We start from the raw sequence: 19,663 nt of genomic DNA on the forward strand, positions 1-19,663 counted from the left end.
ATATTTCTGTATCTACTGTAGATTTCTGCTCAGTTTTCAGGAGAGCTGAGGTCTTTTACTCTTCTGGTCACTGAGCAGGTTAAAACTATATATTGTTATTCAACACAGTTTGTTTCTGTTGATTTCATTTCATTTCATCCCAAGATGATAACACTTTATATCAATCCTCCCATATTTGCAGTAGCGTTTATACATAGTATATAAACTATTAATGTTTATATCACTTTTATAATGTAGTTTTGAGCAGATGTATATGTCAACTACTATTACTAACCCATAACCTGTATATATACAGTTAATTAGTGATTGACAATATAATTTAACATTGTTGTAACCGTATAGAAATATTATACAGACATAATATATAGAAATATAAATGGCAACATATTTGGTATTTACTATATTTTTTAATATTTTTTTTATTTATTTACTTCTTCTTCAATCTCCATGACAACGGAGCAAATACCATCTGTTGATGAAGACCATGACAGCCTGAAAGGAAATCTAGTAAGTGCCCCTTGAGTTAAGAATGTTTTGTGGAACTATTATTTCCAAAGTCAGGAATGAAGCCTCCAAACTCAGCATGTTTTCATGAGTTTTGAACACATTTATAAACTGTTTTAAACCCGTCTGTGAAGGATTTATTCGTGTGTGTTTGTTCATATATTACTATACAGTACCAGCCAAAAGTCTGGACACACCTTCCCATTCACTTGAATGAAAAAGCGTGTCCAAACTTTTGACTGGTACTGTATGTGTTTTGAAATTGTATATATGCAGAGTCAGTATAACTAAATAAAGTCCTCACTGTAAAGACCTTGTGGGCAATGACTACACATATTAACCACAATGTTAAAGGAACATGCAGGAAATTCAAGTGCAATAAAAATATCAAGCCTTTACACTTATTAGGAAAGTCTTGGAGACTGCTGGTACAATAGTTATGCGTTTTCATTTGATTTGTTACGGGATGTTGGGCTTCGTCAGGCGGTTGCACACGAGTGTTGCTGAGCTGAGTGGACTTCTGACAGGTGGTGTCACTCCTACGCACTGCAAGTCGCTCAACCAAGCGGTGCAGATGGTGCATTGCGAGCTGTGTATGCCAACAGTTGTTGTTTTGGAGATGCTACAGTATATACCCCCCAGTCTCTCTTCACTTATACTATGATCGTCTCCTTTAGGAAAGAATGGAAATAATCACAAGCTGTGATATTGTGTTTTATATTTACAACACAAATAAGAAATCATAATGTTGTGTAAAGACTAACAAACAAAACAGCGAGGCCAGAAATCACCGAGCAAAACACTGTTGACAATATAGCCATGTAATTAATGTGAGCTGATAAAATTGAAAATGTGCAGTTACAGTATGTACATCAAATTTCAGGGAAAACTGAATAATGTCAGTGTGAAGGTTGATCCAGAAGTCCCCAATACAACATGCGGTCTGAAAGAAAAAAGGAAGTTGCCATATGAATTATGCTGTATTGACTATGTGTTTCACAAAATCAATAAAATACTGTGACAGCAGTCCTGAAAGTACAATGACAAAAAGGTGACATTGTGTAAACTGATCAGATACTGTACTTTACTATGAAAGCCTGGGAGCCTTTTTTCTAATGTCATGTGATGCATACATTTCCATTTGTTGTTGGGAATATAACATTCATTTTTGAACACTGCAATGCAATAGCAAACGGGTAATTGTAAACGTGTTGACATGTTGGGAAAAACACTTATTCTCTTCCTTGCCCAGAGTTAGAGAAGAAGATTGATACCACCCTCATGGTTGTGTGTAAAATATGAAGCTATGTACAGCCAGCAGCCAATTAGCTTAGTTTAGCATAAAGCCTGGAAACAGGGGGAAACAGTTAGCCTGGCTGTGTCTAGAGTTTAAAAAACACCTCTAAAGCTAACTAATTACTCTAACATGTTATATCTCATTTGTATAATATGCACACAGAAAGGGTGGAAATGACAAGTCACGGTGTCCGACCAAGTCATAGTTGGTGAAACACCAACATTTTACATTTCTGTTTGTGTGCTGATTAAATAAATGAAATATCACGTTAGTGAGCTTTAAATGTGGTGCTGGGCAGATTTTTTCAAAAACATTTGGACAGAACCAGGCTAGTTGTTTCCCCCTGCTTCCAGTCTTTATGCTAAGCTACGCTAATCGTCTCTTGGCTCTAGTTTCACACTTAAAAGACAGAAATGAGAGTTAAATGGATCTTCTAGTATAAGTTTCAGCAAGGAAGTGAATCAGTCCATTCCCCCTCAAAAAAATTGTAATGGCAGTGAATGACAGAATGGCAATTTTATAAAATGCTGGTAGACTCTCGCTTGCTAATAGAAACTGGGCTTTGAAATCAAAATGACGTTTTGACATCCTTACACAGTGTTGAATCCCGTTAATCATGGGGAGCAAGGTCACAGTAGTTACAGTGTGCATTTAAGAACAAGAAGTGAGTAGTTGGTAGCTATAAACTTCAAGGCAAATTAAAAGAATAGTTTGACATTTTGAGAAATAGGCTTATTAGCTTTCTTGTTAAGAGTTAGATGAAAAGATCAATACCTCTCACTCTCACTATCTTTTTTGTTTTCTCTGTACAAAAACTGAAGTATAAAAATGGTGGCTTTACAGGGGTTATGTGCTGGACTGTTTCTTGACCGGGTGCAGTGACTTTCTGGAGTCTGCGCTGGTAACCTCATGCTGACAACAAGACTCCAGGATGTCACAAGATACTTTGTGTTAATTAGTGAGTTGCTTTTAGGCTGTTATTGCTACATTCAGACGGAGCAAGACTAACTTACAGCCATTATGCTAAACTAAGCTAAGCTAACAGTCTGCTGGCAGTAGCTACATATTTAATGGACTGACATCAGCTTGGTATTGATCTTCTCATATAACTCTCGGCATGAAAGTATACAAGTCTATTTCCCAAAATGTCAAACTAATCCTTTAAGTCTGGTTTCATTGCATTTTGTTTCCTGATCATAAACTCAGAGTCTGGTGTGTGTGCATGTGATCGAATTTGTCCATGTGCAGATTGATGGACAGCTAGACAAGGAATAATACTATGAATCTTTGTCAGTTGTCTTGTCATTAGCAATATGTTGTAATAGACTGACCACATTTTATACTTAAGTAATGGGTATAGTTGTAATAATTGATCTAAAGCAGTGTAACTGAAATCCAACACTGCAAAGTGTCTGTGCTTCAACCCAAGAGATAAAGATGTCCCAGGTCTTCACAGGAGTCAGAGCAGAGAGTCATTTACAGTAAAGTCTCTGTAAAATAGACGTCGTGTGGATCAATCCTTGTGACTGTGCATACACAAATGCACACTGTCTGAGTTTTATTTCATCAAAGCCTGAACTCGCTGAATTAAAAAAATGTTCATAAGGATTTGACCATATAGAAGTTGTCCTCTCATTCAAAAACAAGAATGAGACAAGAGATGAATTAAAAAAAAAAACATCAGTGCATTATTTCACATAATAAAGCCAGTAGATTAAGTTGAAGAGGGAGAAGGTGAAGGGGAATATTATCCGTGACCATCTGTCGATGGCGTTCACATCGGTGAGGTCTGGGATTTTGATTTTGAGCTGCGAGGATCGTCTCCGCAGACGGGTCTTCTTTAGATGTGCGTTCCTGTCCAGGCTGAGGCGGCACGAGTCACGCGGCCCGCTTGGTTTCCTGTACTGGACCCCCGAGTTGTCGAACACCATGGAGGAGGAGTTGTGAGTCTCGCTCACGGTTGTTGTGATTTCATTCGCTCCCACCTCATTGTGGATCTCCAAGGTCGTCAGCAAAATGTTCCCCTGGGAGTCAACCTAGGCACAACAGACAGGAGCAGTGTTAAAAATGGGCGGTGAGCTGAGGCTTCAGTGACTGATGACACATGTGCAGCATGCGTCAGGCCCGGGGCTGGCGTCTTGCAGGAGGCTGACAGATTACAGCTCGGGAAATAGAGAGCAGCCTTCAAAACCAGGTTTCCTGTCCCAAAGTTAAATCACGTCTCACAAATCAGCTCAAGGTTGGGCCGGATGGCTCTAATACTAATGTCATGACAGCTATTGCTTCCTACACAAAAACATATAAATCTTTAAAACTTATGTGACAAAAATAGAGGCACAACATGTACACAGTGATACAAAAATGTGGTTACAAGACACGAGAGGAAGGGAGAAGGTGAAAATGTATTTTGTTCTCTGTCAGTGTTGGTGGAAGCTAATGACAGAATGTGGTTTTATTCCATAACGCCACTAATAAAAGGAACAAAACTCTAGCTAGCACCACCACCACACACACATCACACACATCAGAACACTGTTATAATGTATATACTGGCTCAAGCTCAAGTCTTATTAAGTTGTTGTAAGTTGCTGAAAACAAACCGTATGAATCATATTTTATCACATTTTTTCATACAGACAAATTTTCCAAACAGCTTTCTAAACCTCATAAAAACCTCACCTACAGGATAAGAATAAGAGTCTTCATTATGGAGTGTTTTGTTTGCATTTACTGCATAGATTAGATTAGATACTGTATATGGCAAGTTAGTGTTGGAAAAGTCAGTACAGAGAGGAGAGGGGAGCATCCTGTAGCAGCACAGCTCTTTGAAAGGATAGTTAGGAGCAGCTAGAGAGCCACAAACACATAAAGACAATAATAAGTTAAAGCACAACTCAGAAAAGGTCAATGTTAAGGGGAATATATTTGATGGTGATGATGAAAGAAACTGAGATGCTGTGGTTAAGCGCGTTTCTTTGTAAAACTTTGCATGCAGCAGCAAAGTTTCAACGAGGGTTCACAGATGCGACACAACAGGCAGTGACAGACACTCACCCCTCGTGAGTGACGACGCCCTTGTACCTGATTGGACTGTTTAACAGACGAAGACTTGCAATTGCCTCCTTCCAGAATGGACTACGTACGAGAGAAACACAAACACAAACCCCTTTGTCTGAGCTTTGGTCAGGTGTTAGCTGAGGTGTTCACAGAGCTTCAGAAACACAAACATCTCAGAGAGGATGATGGTACAGTAGATGGTAGCCTTGCACCTACATGTGATGTGTGTATGACTACATTCTTTTGAGAGTCAGAGAGTTATCGAACAGTATGAACCAGTCAAGTCCAGTGGTGACGATACATTTAAAATTATTCAGTCAAAGTAAAATTTAATTTTCACCTGTATGCACATGATATCCAGCAAGATTAAAATAAAAATCTATGATGCAATTTTAATTTCCATGTTTGAAAATGCGTCATTACTGTTGAAATTAAAATTAAAATGCAATACACGATATAATTTGCAATATATTCCAAAGTGTAATTCAGCTTTAAAATGAAAATGCAAGTGAAAAAGATTTTTGGAGTTTCTACAATTCAGCAGCAGGATTTCATAAGTGAGAGTGGAACTTAAATCTTTCAGGTCGTGTTACTGCTTAATTGTTGACTTCTGCATGTGGAGGCCGCTGTGTGTGACAGATTTCAGAAACCATATTTAGGGAGCATCTACCTTTATTCAAACAAAAATATTATTCTAAAACCACAACATACCCAAATTTAAGTGCATTTAGCAAATTTAGGTAGCGCATTTTCAGGGTGTGTGGAACAGCAAATGCAAATAATGCTAAATTAAATTTGATATGTGTCAATGATATTATTGAGCACTTATTATATACCGCTGTTGCTTCTATTGTAATAGTAATTTTGACTGCAATGATGCATTTTCAAACATGAACGTTTAAATTAAAATGTGACTATTAAATTTTAAATCATGTGCACACAAATGAGAAATGAATTATCAATTTGATGAATATTTGTAGCTGTGCAATTCCAAAGCTTGCACCATTTAACTACAGTGTAAATTAAGTTTTGTTAAAAGTACTAATCAATTAGGAATCATATATGCATATTTTATACTATGGCCACAGAGAGTTGCTTTAGCACACCGTATGCGTATATACAGTAGTACAGTATAGTATAGTATATATAGATGCTGCTTGTCTTGGTTTTAACTACTTGACGTTTACCAAGATAGACCCAATAAAAAGTTCCAATTTAAAAAGTGTATTGAGCCAAAATGAAAATGAACAATACATACTGTAAATTTTCATTTTTCATCAAGTGGCCATGGTATAAACATGGTATAAAATGTGAAATCCACAGTTAATCCCAGTTAATCCCTTACACATCTGATACTTTTCACTGGTTTAAAATCAAGCTTAATTTGAGATGAAGAAGCCTGGATGGACAGATTGTGTTGCTGTTTGCCACATTGTCTTATTGTTGATATAACCAGCTTTTATTTTGTTTAAAGAGTTTTGTTTGATGAAAAGCATAATAGTGTAAAACAGTTCATCTCAGGTCATTTGCATGATCTATATCTATATCTGACAAATCTTCTTATTAATATCATCAGCATCATATTGCTTTGAGTCATAACATTCAGCTTTAGAATAAATATTATCCACTGACACTGCTTGTAGACCTAACAAGACCAGGACCCGTTGTTCGGAACCTTCCAGCTTTTCCATCTGAAATGATCAGTGTAACTTGATTCTGTGGTGTTTGGAAGTGATTCTCACCCTGGGCCTCTCAAATTTATCCCGGTCATTATTTGCCTTCTGCGCCTTCTCAGCCAGTTTCTTCTGCATCTGAGGACCTCGTCCGAAGAAGATGTAGTTGACGAAGGCGTATTCCAGCAGAGCCAGGAAGACAAAGACGAAGCAGCCCATCAGGTACATGTCTATAGCTTTAACGTAGGGGATCTTGGGTAGTGTCTCTCTCAAATGGGTGTTGATGGTTGTCATGGTCAGGACAGTGGTAATCCCTGGAAGAAAAAAAAAGAAAAAAGAATTAGAATCACCATGTTACAAATAAAAAACACAACAAATCTTAAATATAAACCGCATGGTAATGAAAAAACACAGATGCAATCTTCCAGAGACAACCTCCTTAAACAAACATGTTCAGCACAAACATGATGTTAAACAATAAGAACAAATATCCAAATGATTCCAGCTGATCAAATGTGAATATTTTCTGGGTTATTAGTCCTCTACGACAGTAAGCTAAATATTTTTGAGTAATAGATGTCACCTCTGACTCTGGGAAACAGTGATCCACTTTTTTTTTTTTACCATTTTCAGAAATTTTATAGACCAAACAATTAACTGATTATCGAGAAAATAATCAACAGATTAATCAATAATGAATCATTAGTTGCAGCCCCAGCTGTCACTAACTTGTATTAACATCACTAGAAGCAGTTGGTATCTTTTGTTGATAAGAACTGGTTGATCAAATGTGTTTTTATATTTCTGCACAACCCAGTCACTCATAGAACAGGAAAGACGAAACTCAAAACAAGAATGTTTCATAATAAAGCAGCAGAGGTCAAGACTTTTATGTGTTAAGCTCCAAAAACAATGCATCCTACATTTCCCATAATGCAAATCAATAGTGTCTTTTATTAGATGTTATTTCCTTGTAAACACCCACATCTTTCAGTCTCAACAATTTGTAACAGGCTTTCTGTCAAAATGGTCTCCAAGCTCAAACCGAGATAACCCTGATGACATCAAGATTTTCTTATGACACAAATTAACAAAATAGACCATTTTAAATGAGGGTCAGTCTGCTGATATCAGTAATGTGTCAGTCAGAGTAGAGTGGACACCAGCTGCTGCGGTGTGAATTCAAATTATTAACTAACCTGTCGGTCTTACCACCACCTGGAGCGAATGCATTGTGGGAAAATTCACAGCTCAAATTCTAACATCCATTTGAGAAAAATCAAGCTTGCTACAACCTCTTTAAGAGCTTTTTAACTAATTAAAATTACAGGGGTGAAATAGTTTGCCGGGATCCAATCTTTAAAATGAAGGTATACTCATAAGAACGCTGTTAACTCACCAGGAAAGAACACTGTATCCTTCTGGTCTAACTGTGAGTCATTTTCATCAGCTGCAGGTACAAACACTTACATTAAACCTGATTATAACAGCTAAATCAAGTCAAAAAGCCTTCACAATGTTCTGAATTTCCTTAGCTTGGCTTAGAAGAAAATGCTCCCTTATATCGGAGCATCAAAAAGAGTGAACAGACTCAGCACACACACCGACTAAATAAACGTCAAGTGTAGTAATTCTTTCAATAATGTGCACCATCAACGATAAACATGTCTGTGTTGTTTTTGTGTCTCCTGGGCGGCTCACAAACCTGGACGCTGTGTCTATTTCTGTTTTTTTCAGGCTTACATAATTAAACCAAAAATGTTGCACCATACAGTATGTGTGGGGGTGTCAAGAGCACTGTGGGTACATGGCATCGATTCCTGCATAACAAAGGGAAGAGCAAGAATCTAAACTCACTAAGAGCTCAAAGGAGAGAGTTACTCAACAAACCCCGAAATACATTTCAGTGCGGCACTGTAGAGTTTACAGATATTTTTGAGATGACATCAGTGAGAAGTACATGGGCACAGATGTCATTGCAAGACATCTTGTAGATAACAACTCCAGCTGTCAATTACCTTATATAGTATGTACAGACAGAGCATGTGTCTGCATTGTGATACACAGTAAATACACTGTATGACCTCTTGAAACATAATTTTTCACTGCTCTTGTATGAAGCCTGATCCCATGGAAATGTATTTTTGCACAGGATACTTATGCCACCATAATAGCAGAGAGAATGGAAACTGTGAATTATCACATAGAGTGTGATTGAATTTGGATCGTATAGTAGGTGTTAATGCTTTCTAACTTGCATTGATCTCACAATGTCTCAGACAGCGGTCTCCTGAATGAGGAGGCGTTACAGTAGATGAACCACAGAAGTAGGTCCCCTGAAGAGGTCTGACCCTGAGGAGGAGCTTCCAAATCTAACAGCTGACCAGGCCTATTGAAATGTATTACATTCATGCGGCTGGTATTTAATGAACGCTGGGGTAACGTGCTCTATCTTACACTGGCAGTGCTTTAAGTGCATAGAGGCTGAATGAGGATTTCCATTAAGACAAATATTCAAGCAGAGATCAATGCAGTGAGGGGAGGTAGGGTGTTTTCCAGTGGTGAACCAAGCCTTGTATTTGTTTCAGTCCCAAAGGCCAATGGAAAGTGTGAGTCTTAGATGCCGTTCAGTCTCCTATGACACCACAGAGCAGCGGCCTCATAAGCAGCCTAAAAGGAATATTAATCTGTTAACATATGGCTAAAATGTGGGAAGAATTCACAATAAGTGCTCTGCATGTGCTTTTTATGGATAAAATCACCTTGAGAATCAAGTGTAATGTCAATGATGTCACAATCTTTTTCCTCTATCTCTGTCCACTTCCCAAGGCTGGGTATCATTTGAAATTTGAAACGTCATCTCTGCAAAAGAAGCCAAAGCAGAGAGCCTTCTCAAATGTTTAACGTTGTCTAAAAACTGGTTGGCATGCATTAACTTTTGCCTAAATAAAATGCAGGCTTAAATTGGCAAAAAGTATGTTTTAAATCAGAAACTGCAATAAAGTAAAGAAGAGTAGGAATTTGAGCAACCGTTTAATGCTAGGTTTTGGTACTTCACAGTTTTTTAAAAATTAGCACTACATCTCGGTTGCCACTAAAGTAGAAGTATTGAGGTTTGTTACCCAGCGCTATTTATGAACAAACTTTTCATACAGATTTTTGTTTTTGCCATTTAGGGGCAGCAGAACAATCTGTAAACACAACACCGACAGAGTATCACCTTATAAAGTTGATATAACAACTTAGCAAGTAGTTGCCCACACCTGGCAAATGTACGTCCATTATTCACTCTCTTTTTAGCTATGTTTTGGTCTCCACCACCACTTTAGTCACTAAATGCTAAAGTGCTATGTTCACCAGCTAGTCGGTGCTGGTAAGGTTGTGTAAAGCTGCCTGCTACACCTGGAAATGACACTGATGAGAGCTGTGAGAGTGAAACAAAACAGTGAAGTTGAAGTTAAATTTGATGATGATAAAATGCTTCATAGAGCAAAGGGGATCTGCAGGGTCAGATGATAATTCTCTGTGCATTTGTCATGTGAGTGGCACATTTTACATTAAACATTGTTTCTATTGTTTCATCCAAATATCCATCTACCCCACTTTGAGAACTGCTGCTTTAAAAATATTCAGAAGGATTTTCACAAAGTTCACACAAACACTGGAAAGATCACTGCCAGTCAGTTTTAAAAACATAAATAAAACCAAATCGGAAAGGTCAGATCCCCTGTTTATGTCCTCTGCTCAACAACATTATCCAACCTATCATCCTCTAAGGTCACAGCACGGTAAATTTCATGAGCTTGACATGAGCTCGCCACAAACTCTTCATCTACCGTGCAGTGTCTCGGAGGGGGAAGAAAGGCCATCAATCATAAACTTATCTCACATAGAAATACAGTCACATTTTCTGCCTTGTAGCCATCCATTCAGAACATCCTCATTACCTCCCACTTGCATGCCATCTTTTTATTTTCTTTCTATTTTTAAATGTTTATTACCACCTGTGTGAGTAAGACAGTGTGTAACTGTAGTAAAACATTGGAAGATTAATCTTTTAATGGGTAATCTGTGTTTTTTGTCATATTTTTTCTATTGACACATGGTGTTAAGTTTATACCTGTTTATGTAAAATAGATTGTAGACCATACATACAGTGTATTATGCACAAATAAAATCAGAGGCTGTGCTTATAAAAAACTTTAAATCTTTTCAGCTGCATTGCTTATCTCTCATCTTTTAACCAGCTGCCGGTCACATAGTCACAAGGGTTCGATAAAGGAATAGACCAGTGCAGACTGGCTCCTCTAAGTAGGAAAATAAATGTAGGTTCAGGATAGCAATGTGCAGAATACAGCACCTAAAATATGCAGCAAAAAATTGTAATTTATATTTCTGTATACAACTGACACTCAATAATCATATCTTTACTTATTAAGTGTTAAGTTTTAAATTAAAGTAATAATAATAGTAAGAAGAACATATATCACAATATTTTACAGGTTAACCTTCATGTCTCTCTTTCTTTTCTCTGATCCATCTCTGTCTCTCTTTCAAGTTTATACTGCATACATAAATCACAGTAATTGATACTTGTGTAATTTGTGAGACAAAATTCTAACATTTTGTCTTTGTTTTTACAAATAAATAGGTCAAATTGGTTTCAAGAAAAAGGTTTCAACTGGGGGAAATTTTGAATGACAGGTAACCTTAAATCAGATTTAAAAATACACAATGACAAATACTTATCTAAAACTCGACTAATTATAACATCCAGGGCATGTTTTGATGAATAAAAGGCTTTTTGCTTATTCCAACAGATCAACACATCAGATTCTCACTGTGGCTTTACTCTCTACAAAAATCACAGAGTGCTTTGTGTCTCAGATATTTCGTGTGCAAAGTTCCTTTGCTGCATAACACTAAATCTAACTAAATGTAATTGGACACTGATTCAGCAGCATCACATTATATTTGATCTTTAAATGACCAAATGAGTTTTTTCAGTGATTCTCTGAACCTGAGAGTGTAATAAGATTCCCAGAAAATCCATCTATGACACATTTACCACCAATCGCAAATTAATTCAGTGCGAAACTGCAAGGTCTCCACTTTGATGAAATCACGGTTTAAAGTCCTCTGCCTTACTCCTAGCTTTGGGGCAGAGGTGGTCCATGTTCACAAGCCTGCAAGCCCAAGCTATAAAATGAGGACATCTGGCTGAAGGTGAAACTACAGACCTGAGATCAGTCTACTGCACGGGACACATTATACCTAATGCAACTCTGGCAGCCGAGGCGTCATAATTTATCCAGAACGACACCCAGGATAGGATGGTGATGAGGGTGGAGGGCATGTACGTCTGCAGGATGAAGTATCCGATGTTTCGCTTCAGCTTGAAGCTCAGAGACAGTCGAGGGTAGGCACCTGCAGGGTAGACAAAGAAGAAGAAATACCCCTCTTTAATTCAAGAGGAACACGGGGACGTCTAGCGCTTTGTTTTGGTTCCTATGGTGATGGCCTCATGAACTGGCTTCATCACCATGGAAACAAGCAAGCGTGGTTCAAATTGTAAATCTTCTTATGAAACTCAGCCTTGAGCTTATCTGTGTGCAAACACCACCATGCAAAGCGATATTTAAACTGCTGTTTACACACACACTATGTTAAAGAAACAGTTCAACATTTTGGGAAATGTGCTTATTTGCTTTCTTGCTGAAAGTTAGATGAGAATATTGATACCACTCTGGTGCATTTCCCAAACAGCAAACTATTCCTTTAACTTGACTAAAACAGATATTTGACGTGAATATGCAACATTTTGATATAATTCACAAACTGAACTAATTCACAATTGCATCCTTTTTACTTTATACTTCTTAGAAGTAGAAGTATAGAAGTATAAAGATCAACTTATGCTAGACAATTTATAGTAGACAACTATAACTGAAGAAGTACTACAACTACCACTACTAAGTTTCATGTTCAGTTACACTGAACAAGGACAAGACTGTTGAGATATTACTGAGCAAGAAATTCATGTTTTTACTTTACTTTTTTTTACAGTACCCAAGTCTCTCTTTTAACAGGAATCTCTGTAAACACTAGGTGACCTTGTTGCTCTATAATAGTTACCTGTGCAAGCTAACTGAGTGACTAAACACACACCCCTGTTGCTCCCTGCATGCTAGATCCATCTACTGGGAAGATGTTAAAAGCATCTGCAGACACTCTTTAAAGTCTATTTGTATCAAGAGTTGACCCTGATTGTAATGAGCTCTAATAGTCCTCTCAGTATCAGTTTCTCAGAAATATTTGTTGAAGACAGACTAGTTCCTACATGTTATTCATTTAGCAGTGGGAATAATCATTGTTTTGGTGCCTCTGAGTTTTTGTATTGTTAGAGAATAATTTATGCTGTCGGTGCTCTGCCACATGAATACACTGTATTACTGCCCCCTTTCATTTCTCAAGAGCTTAAAGAAACAGAGGTGCCTCTCTGTTATTATTCCCAGTTCTGGTATGGTCAGAGAAGTCGAGATGTGATGCAAATTCTGTAATTAGAAAAGTCTAATATGTACATCTGGGAAAATCAAGTAAAGGGGATTTACTGATGTTTGGATGCTTGAAACATGAACATGAACACCGGTGGTGGGCAATCTGAGTTTGAAAAAAATGCTGTAATTGTTTGGCAAAGAAAAGAGTGTCCTTGGATGTTATTCCATGCCTTAAAGGGGACCTATTATACTCATTTCAGCTCTAAATTTTTATTTTTGGATTCCACTAGAGTAGCTCTGCATGATTCAAAGTTCAAAAAACTCCTTATTTATCTTATACTGGCCCTTTATGCAGCCCGTCAATAGACAAAGTTTCTTTTACACTCCGTTTTAGCTCCTGTCTCTTTAAGGCCCCCCTCCCGATGAGCCCACTCTGTTCTGTTTGGCCAACTTTACGTATCAGAGTTGTGTAATTTTACCGTCATTGCAAACCAAACATTTCCTGCTTTACTGCTTCAAATTAAAAGCTTTTAAATAACAAACTAATGGGAGACTTTTATTGTGAAGAATTTACAGGAAGTAAAAACGTGTTCCTCACTGACTTAGCGGAGCTTCTTTAGTGGCGCTAAAAACTGGTCGAAACAACAACATATGGAGCTATTTGTTCAGCGGATCAGTTAGAAATAAAGCAGGGAGGAAGAGTACAAGCAGAAACAGCCACAGTAATGATGATGTTTGATGAAGAGCTGCAGACGACCAGCACACCTCCAACAGGTAAACTACTTATTTTACTTTGCTGTGCTGTGTAATGGCGTCATGGCTTGGCATGACTACTCTCGGAGAGGAGCAGCGAGCTCGCGCACTGTGTAGCAGATGTCCATATAAAGAAACCCGTCACGAACTGATGTCAGCTTGGGCCAAAAGTAGAAAAAACCGTTGTAAACCGAGCGTTCAGAGCAGTCTAAAGCTGCTGCTTTTTGCTCACGGGGATTACTTCTACATACGTTTACCTCGTTATTTGACACTTTTAACATGAATATCCGACATTGTGACATTATATATATATGTCTGAAAATAAGGAAAAGCATAATATGTCCCCTTTAAATAAGACATATAAACAATTACAGAGAATGTGAGAAGCATTATTGTTCACTCTGTCCTCTTTCACGATGCCTCTTTATTCACCTGTGGAAAAGACCACATTCCTGGAGACCAGTTTGTAGTCGACTATGGAGAACTGAGGGAGCTCAATGCGCGTCACCCCGGTCACAGCAGAGTCTCCTCCTTTCCAGTAGAATTCGATATCATCTGTTGTGTACCCATCTGCAAACATGCACACAGAAAACAAGGTAAGTGTTGCTGTCTCATTTTGTTGGAGGATTAAAATTAATTATGTATTTTTATTTGCTTAAGTGAAATCTGGGGGCTTAATAGCTACGGTTGATTTACAGGAAGCCCCTATGAATCACATAGACTCGACTGGCTGTAAGTGCTGATTGCACGAGATGTAAATCTTCACAGAGATGTGTGTCACTGCAGGCAGACAGACTTATACCACATGCATGGGATCCATAACCGCCAATAGTTTTATGGCAGCTCAGGTAGCCAAACAAGTCATCGGGACTGATGAAGTTACACTGGGCTCTGCTATGGAAATCACTGCCTGGTTAAAACTTTTCTGGATAAACAGACACGGTAGCTCTAACTGGAGAGAGTGAAGCAAGCAATCTCATTGAGATATGACAGCTTAATAAATTGAGAGCAATTCAGCAGCCTGTGCACTTTCTGTCTCCATGAAATGAGGAGTATGAAGTTTTTTATGACAATCACAGCGCTATTCATATTTTTAAGTGATGAAAAAGCAGAGCTGTCTGCAGTATTTCTTTACTAAGCACAAGACGTGTGGCTTAAACTTACAACTCTCAATTTCCAGAGTGCAGTTCTGTTCGTCCAGCGGGTATCTCCTCAGATCCATCATGCAGGCTGCTGTTGTTGTGATTCTGTATCAAAACAAGACCGAAAAAGAGGCGCACATTACCTGGGTTGTTTGTTTTAAATGCAGCACAGGTATTAGTTCATGAAGACATATTAACAAAGCATAATGTCAAACTGTTGAAGACAAAGAACAAATACATAGAGAGATGTGCTCTCTTACAGTCTGTATAAAAACAAGAACTCATTTCAAATGGAACAAATTATTAAGACACAAACATCTTGGCAATGCAATGACATTCATTATTATTTGTTTGAAAGTCAGACTGCCTGCCAGATACTGTTAATGGCACTTCCATGCTTTGCAGAGCTGCAGTGTTTTATTGAGAATCCAATCTTGAGCCGCAGTCCAAATAAACATATGAGACGAGTTATGAGATATAATTCGATGTGAGACCCGCTGTATTGGCATTAAGCTGTAAGAATTGCAGCTTAAATGGCTTCAACAAAACAAATAAAACATTCACACTTAGCCACTTCTTGTGTCTTGGGCATATTGGATAACTATGTGATAGCGTAAAAGCTAAGAGTAATCGCAACCAATAAGCATTAGAGATGGATTGCCCGCCAGTTGCTGGAAACCACCTCGGGAGGCGGTGTGAGATGGTGAAAACGTGGAAATACATTTGTTTCTCTGAGCTGCGTACATAATCTTTAGTGCTCCCAATAGGAGCAGACTTGAGTGTGTGAAAGCAGAAGAACACCAAGATGGATGGACTTCTAGCTAATAGGGGCGCATATAGAAAATGTGTGTTACAGTAATAAAAGTGTTTCATATCTGGATTGTATCAGAATATGAGACACTTGAACGGCAAGTGTAAATAGGGGCTTTATCTGCAATCAATGCTTACAGTAAATCTGTCTTAGAAGTAACCCCAGTGTTTCTGCTCATAATGCCCTGCAGGATTGGGAATGAAAAGAGATGTCAACAACAGAGAATAGAGCTCACCTGAGGCCATAGAGAACAGTGCCATCTGGGTGGAGTCGAATCATTCTGTTTTTCACGGTGACGCCGTGCACAAAGGACTTCTTGTCATTGAGGAAGTAGGTGTCTGGTACCCAGAGCTGGTCTGCGACTCTGTTGTCCAGTGTCAGGTTGAGAGGGATCCCTAAATAGGCCAGTCTCTTATCTCTCCAATACTGCTGGAAGTACATAGTCAATGTGTAGTCCTGTGGGAAAAGAAAGAGCATCATCAAAATCAAGAGCAGAGATACTATGTATATGGTACAGTAGATACAATATAAATAATGCCTTTTTGTTTCAGATATTTGTACTTTCTTCACTCCAACGTAGCCAACACTGTTTGTCTGCCTGAAACCAGACTTGCCTTTCTTACAAGGTTATCAAGTTCAGCTCTGCATGTCTACAGCCTAAAGCTTGGGATGGATTTTTGTTTGTAACAAAAGTGATATTTTTATTTATAGAATTGTCAAACAACTCTGGTTCTCATCAGTCTGCCCTGGGCGACCATATTTCAAGACCTGCCTCGATGAGAAACCCTTCTCAGCCATTCTGGGCACAAGATTGGCACTAGGCCTCAGACTATAGATTTCCATTTCTGTCGGCACAGCATCAATGCTATGTTTCAGCTCAGTGACTGACCACTTTTTCAGCATGCCAAAACTCCCCTGCATACCTCAAGTAGATAGATATATAGATATATAGATAGATAGATAGATAGATAGATAGATAGATAGATAGATAGATAGATAGATAGATAGATAGACATCATTACATATTACCAACCATACATGCTATGACATAAGGCTGTCAATAATTTATTAGGCATTCATTCAGTGGATCCATCAAACACAAAAGCTTTTCCAGACCTTTAATGGAGCTCTTTACTTGCTCACTTGGCTTTGTTCTGCTGACTAATGTTCTCTTAAATAAATAAGCAGGTCTCGGGAAATATGCTGAAAATGCCGACATTTCAATCCTCCGCTACAATGGCGTACTCATAATAAATTGTTCAAACTGCCTAGATTTCCTTTGGATATATAAAATCAATATCTTCTTCTGTCAACGCTGAACTAATATGTCGGTGTTTGGCTTCCTCACCTTGGAAACTGCTGACCTGATTTTGACGACGTAAAGAAATGCATTATTTTTGTTGATTCTTTCATTACTCTGTAAACAACACAGCTGGTGCAAAGGGGCAGCTGCATCATGCGTGGCTGACAAACTGTAGGCTTGTTTTCTGTTTGGAATGACTTACACAAGGTGATTTGACTGACAGTAAAATATAATATAATATTGAATCCTATGAATAATTCAGTGTGCATGAACTATCAGAAGCTGTATTTATTCTTACCCTTGGTTAAAAAGTTGCTTCTAGTTTCTGTGCCTGTGTGGGTTTTCTACTGTCACTAAGTTTTTGTCAGTCCTTTTTGTCACGGAGCATTTTGCTTACCGACGAAAATAAAATGAATCATACTCCTGATCACATTTCTCCAAAATCTGCATCTAAACAAAGGAGGATAGATATTTTTGAAGCTGTGAGATGAAATGTAGGTTTTGTAGTAAGTAATGTTGGTAAGTTTCCAGAAAATCCCTGGCTGGAGGTTTGGCTGTGTTGTTTTTTTTTAAAGAGTCTCTTTAGAGATGCCTTCACCCTCCCAATTCTCTTTCACCCCTGTGAAGACAAGATGCCCTCATTACGTTCTCTCCCACATACAGCAGAGGTGTGGGATGGGTGAATCAGCTTTACACAACAGCTCTTATACTACAGAGAAGGAGCCCATCTACAATACCAACCCTCTCACTCCATGTCTGGAACACAACTATTTTAGTCCGTTTCAGTTCTTCAGATCCCACTTCAGCTGCTGTCCTCCGCTGCCTTAGACATTGCTTTAGCTTCTTAGAAACAAAGCTTAGCTGAGCACCCACTGTACACACTGTACAGTACGCCCTCCTGCTCCCAACACCCTGCGCATGTCCCACAGGGATCTATTCTAGGCCTCAGCTTATTCCCCACTGAGGGTTTTCACTTTGTGTACAGGGAGACACCCTCAGGGGTCAGTGTTGCCAGCTCTTGCCCAATAGTATTGTTTTGGCTGCTCAGAAAGCTTCGGATTACACATAATAATTCAAAAATATTTGAAACAGCCTCCTGCTTTAAGCAAAAGCAGCTCACCTCATCATCATTGTAAGAACAGCTGGTCTTTCTATCACACAGCATTTACTTTATGTACTAGGGTACAATTGTGCATTGTGAATGTGTTCAGTCATGTACATATGGAGATTATGTATCTATACTGTATGTTCCCTGTATTTTTCTATATGCAGTACAGCTGCATATAGAAAAACAACACTTGAGCCCAAGACAATTTTCCCCTCGGGGACATAAAGTATATCTTATCTTATCTTAAAGCAAGTGAACTTTCTGCAACACTTTGATTTTTTCACCAGTACATTTTGTGTTTTGATGTGTTTTGTATTTTTGAAGGTAAAGTCTGTCACACTTGTTTGTTCTCATGCTCCATAAATTTTTTAAAATGTTTAAAAGCCTTGAAAAAGAGCTGAAACAATTAGTTGACTAACTGTTTGGTCAAATCAACAGAATAATAATAAGCACTTATTAAAGTTATTGTTAAGGTAACTTTTCCAACAAAAATGGAAAACTGTTTCATTTTAGAAGATTGTTGCACTGTTGTTACACATTTAGCTTTCTATAATTTTAATGTTTATTTTTATTCTATTTAACCTTTATTTAACCAGGCAAGTCCTTAAGAACAAATTCTTATTTACAATGACAGCCTGGCAAAAGGCAAAGCCTTTTGAGAAACGGGGGTAGGGGCTAAAAAGAAAAGTCAAAATTTAAAAAGACAGCAGTACACATCCAAACACTTCCAACACACCCACTACTTACATACAATCACAACAAGCATTACATAAATGACATGCAGTCTAGCACACAAGCATCAGGCAGGTAGCTAGCAGACAACAGCATCAGGCAATACAACAACAGAACAAGAGTTGCATACAAGCAGTAAGACAAACAGACAAACAGGCAGCAGGACAGTAAGAATATACATAACACTAAACAGCACACAGACAAGGGTTAGGGAATATTAGTGGGACGGGAAACAGCTGCATGTATCAGTGAAAATGTCCATAATACAGTCCTTGAAAGCTGACATGGGGATAAAATTGTCCAGTTTTAGCATTTTTTGCAGATTGTTCCAGTCTTTGGCTGCAGCAGACTGGAATGACGACAGACTATTTATTTATTTAGACCGAATATGTACATGGGTAGTATTTGAAGAAAATATTAATGTTATAACAGAGGAAATATCCCTACAAAATGAAATGAAATTAAAAGAAAACCCAACAAAAAGTGTCTTAGTAAAGATTTGGGCCAGAACAGCTTCAACACTCCTTAACCTGTGATATAGAATATATTTTAGTGAGCCTACATCTTATTTGAACATTCAAAATCAATTCTCAATGCAGTAGTCATAATATAATATATGATATAATAGTTGAAAGGTGAAATGGTTGAGATCAGTATAATGAAATGACCTGCATGAATATGATTGGCTGTGACTAATCAGCTGCTGAATGAGTCACTGATTATGAGGCAATGAAACAGCTGAAGCCAATCAGTTAATGTAAAACTAATGCTATGCTTTACTTTGTA

General features: G+C 38.1%; 1 protein-coding gene across 4 annotated transcripts in view; it reads right to left on the minus strand.

Moving 5' to 3' along the window:
* Nucleotides 1–2,133: 2,133 nt before the first annotated feature.
* gabrb3 (gamma-aminobutyric acid type A receptor subunit beta3) overlaps nucleotides 2,134–19,663 on the minus strand; it is a 54,633-nt gene continuing 37,103 nt past the window's right edge. For 3 of the 4 annotated variants that reach the window (XM_042416134.1, XM_042416135.1, XM_042416136.1), the window contains 7 exons: nucleotides 15,970–16,190; nucleotides 14,946–15,028; nucleotides 14,214–14,351; nucleotides 11,806–11,958; nucleotides 6,601–6,845; nucleotides 4,856–4,936; nucleotides 2,134–3,837 (listed from right to left, as the gene is read on the minus strand). In XM_042416134.1, coding sequence (XP_042272068.1) covers nucleotides 3,490–3,837; nucleotides 4,856–4,936; nucleotides 6,601–6,845; nucleotides 11,806–11,958; nucleotides 14,214–14,351; nucleotides 14,946–15,028; nucleotides 15,970–16,190 — 1,269 coding nt within the window. In that variant the 3' untranslated portion in view covers nucleotides 2,134–3,489. The remainder of the gene's footprint in view (nucleotides 3,838–4,855; nucleotides 4,937–6,600; nucleotides 6,846–11,805; nucleotides 11,959–14,213; nucleotides 14,352–14,945; nucleotides 15,029–15,969; nucleotides 16,191–19,663) is intronic. The other variant, XM_042416137.1, reaches the window with a different exon arrangement.

This window comes from Thunnus maccoyii, chromosome 7, assembly GCF_910596095.1.
Source record: "Thunnus maccoyii chromosome 7, fThuMac1.1, whole genome shotgun sequence".
Classification (NCBI taxonomy): domain Eukaryota; kingdom Metazoa; phylum Chordata; class Actinopteri; order Scombriformes; family Scombridae; genus Thunnus; species Thunnus maccoyii.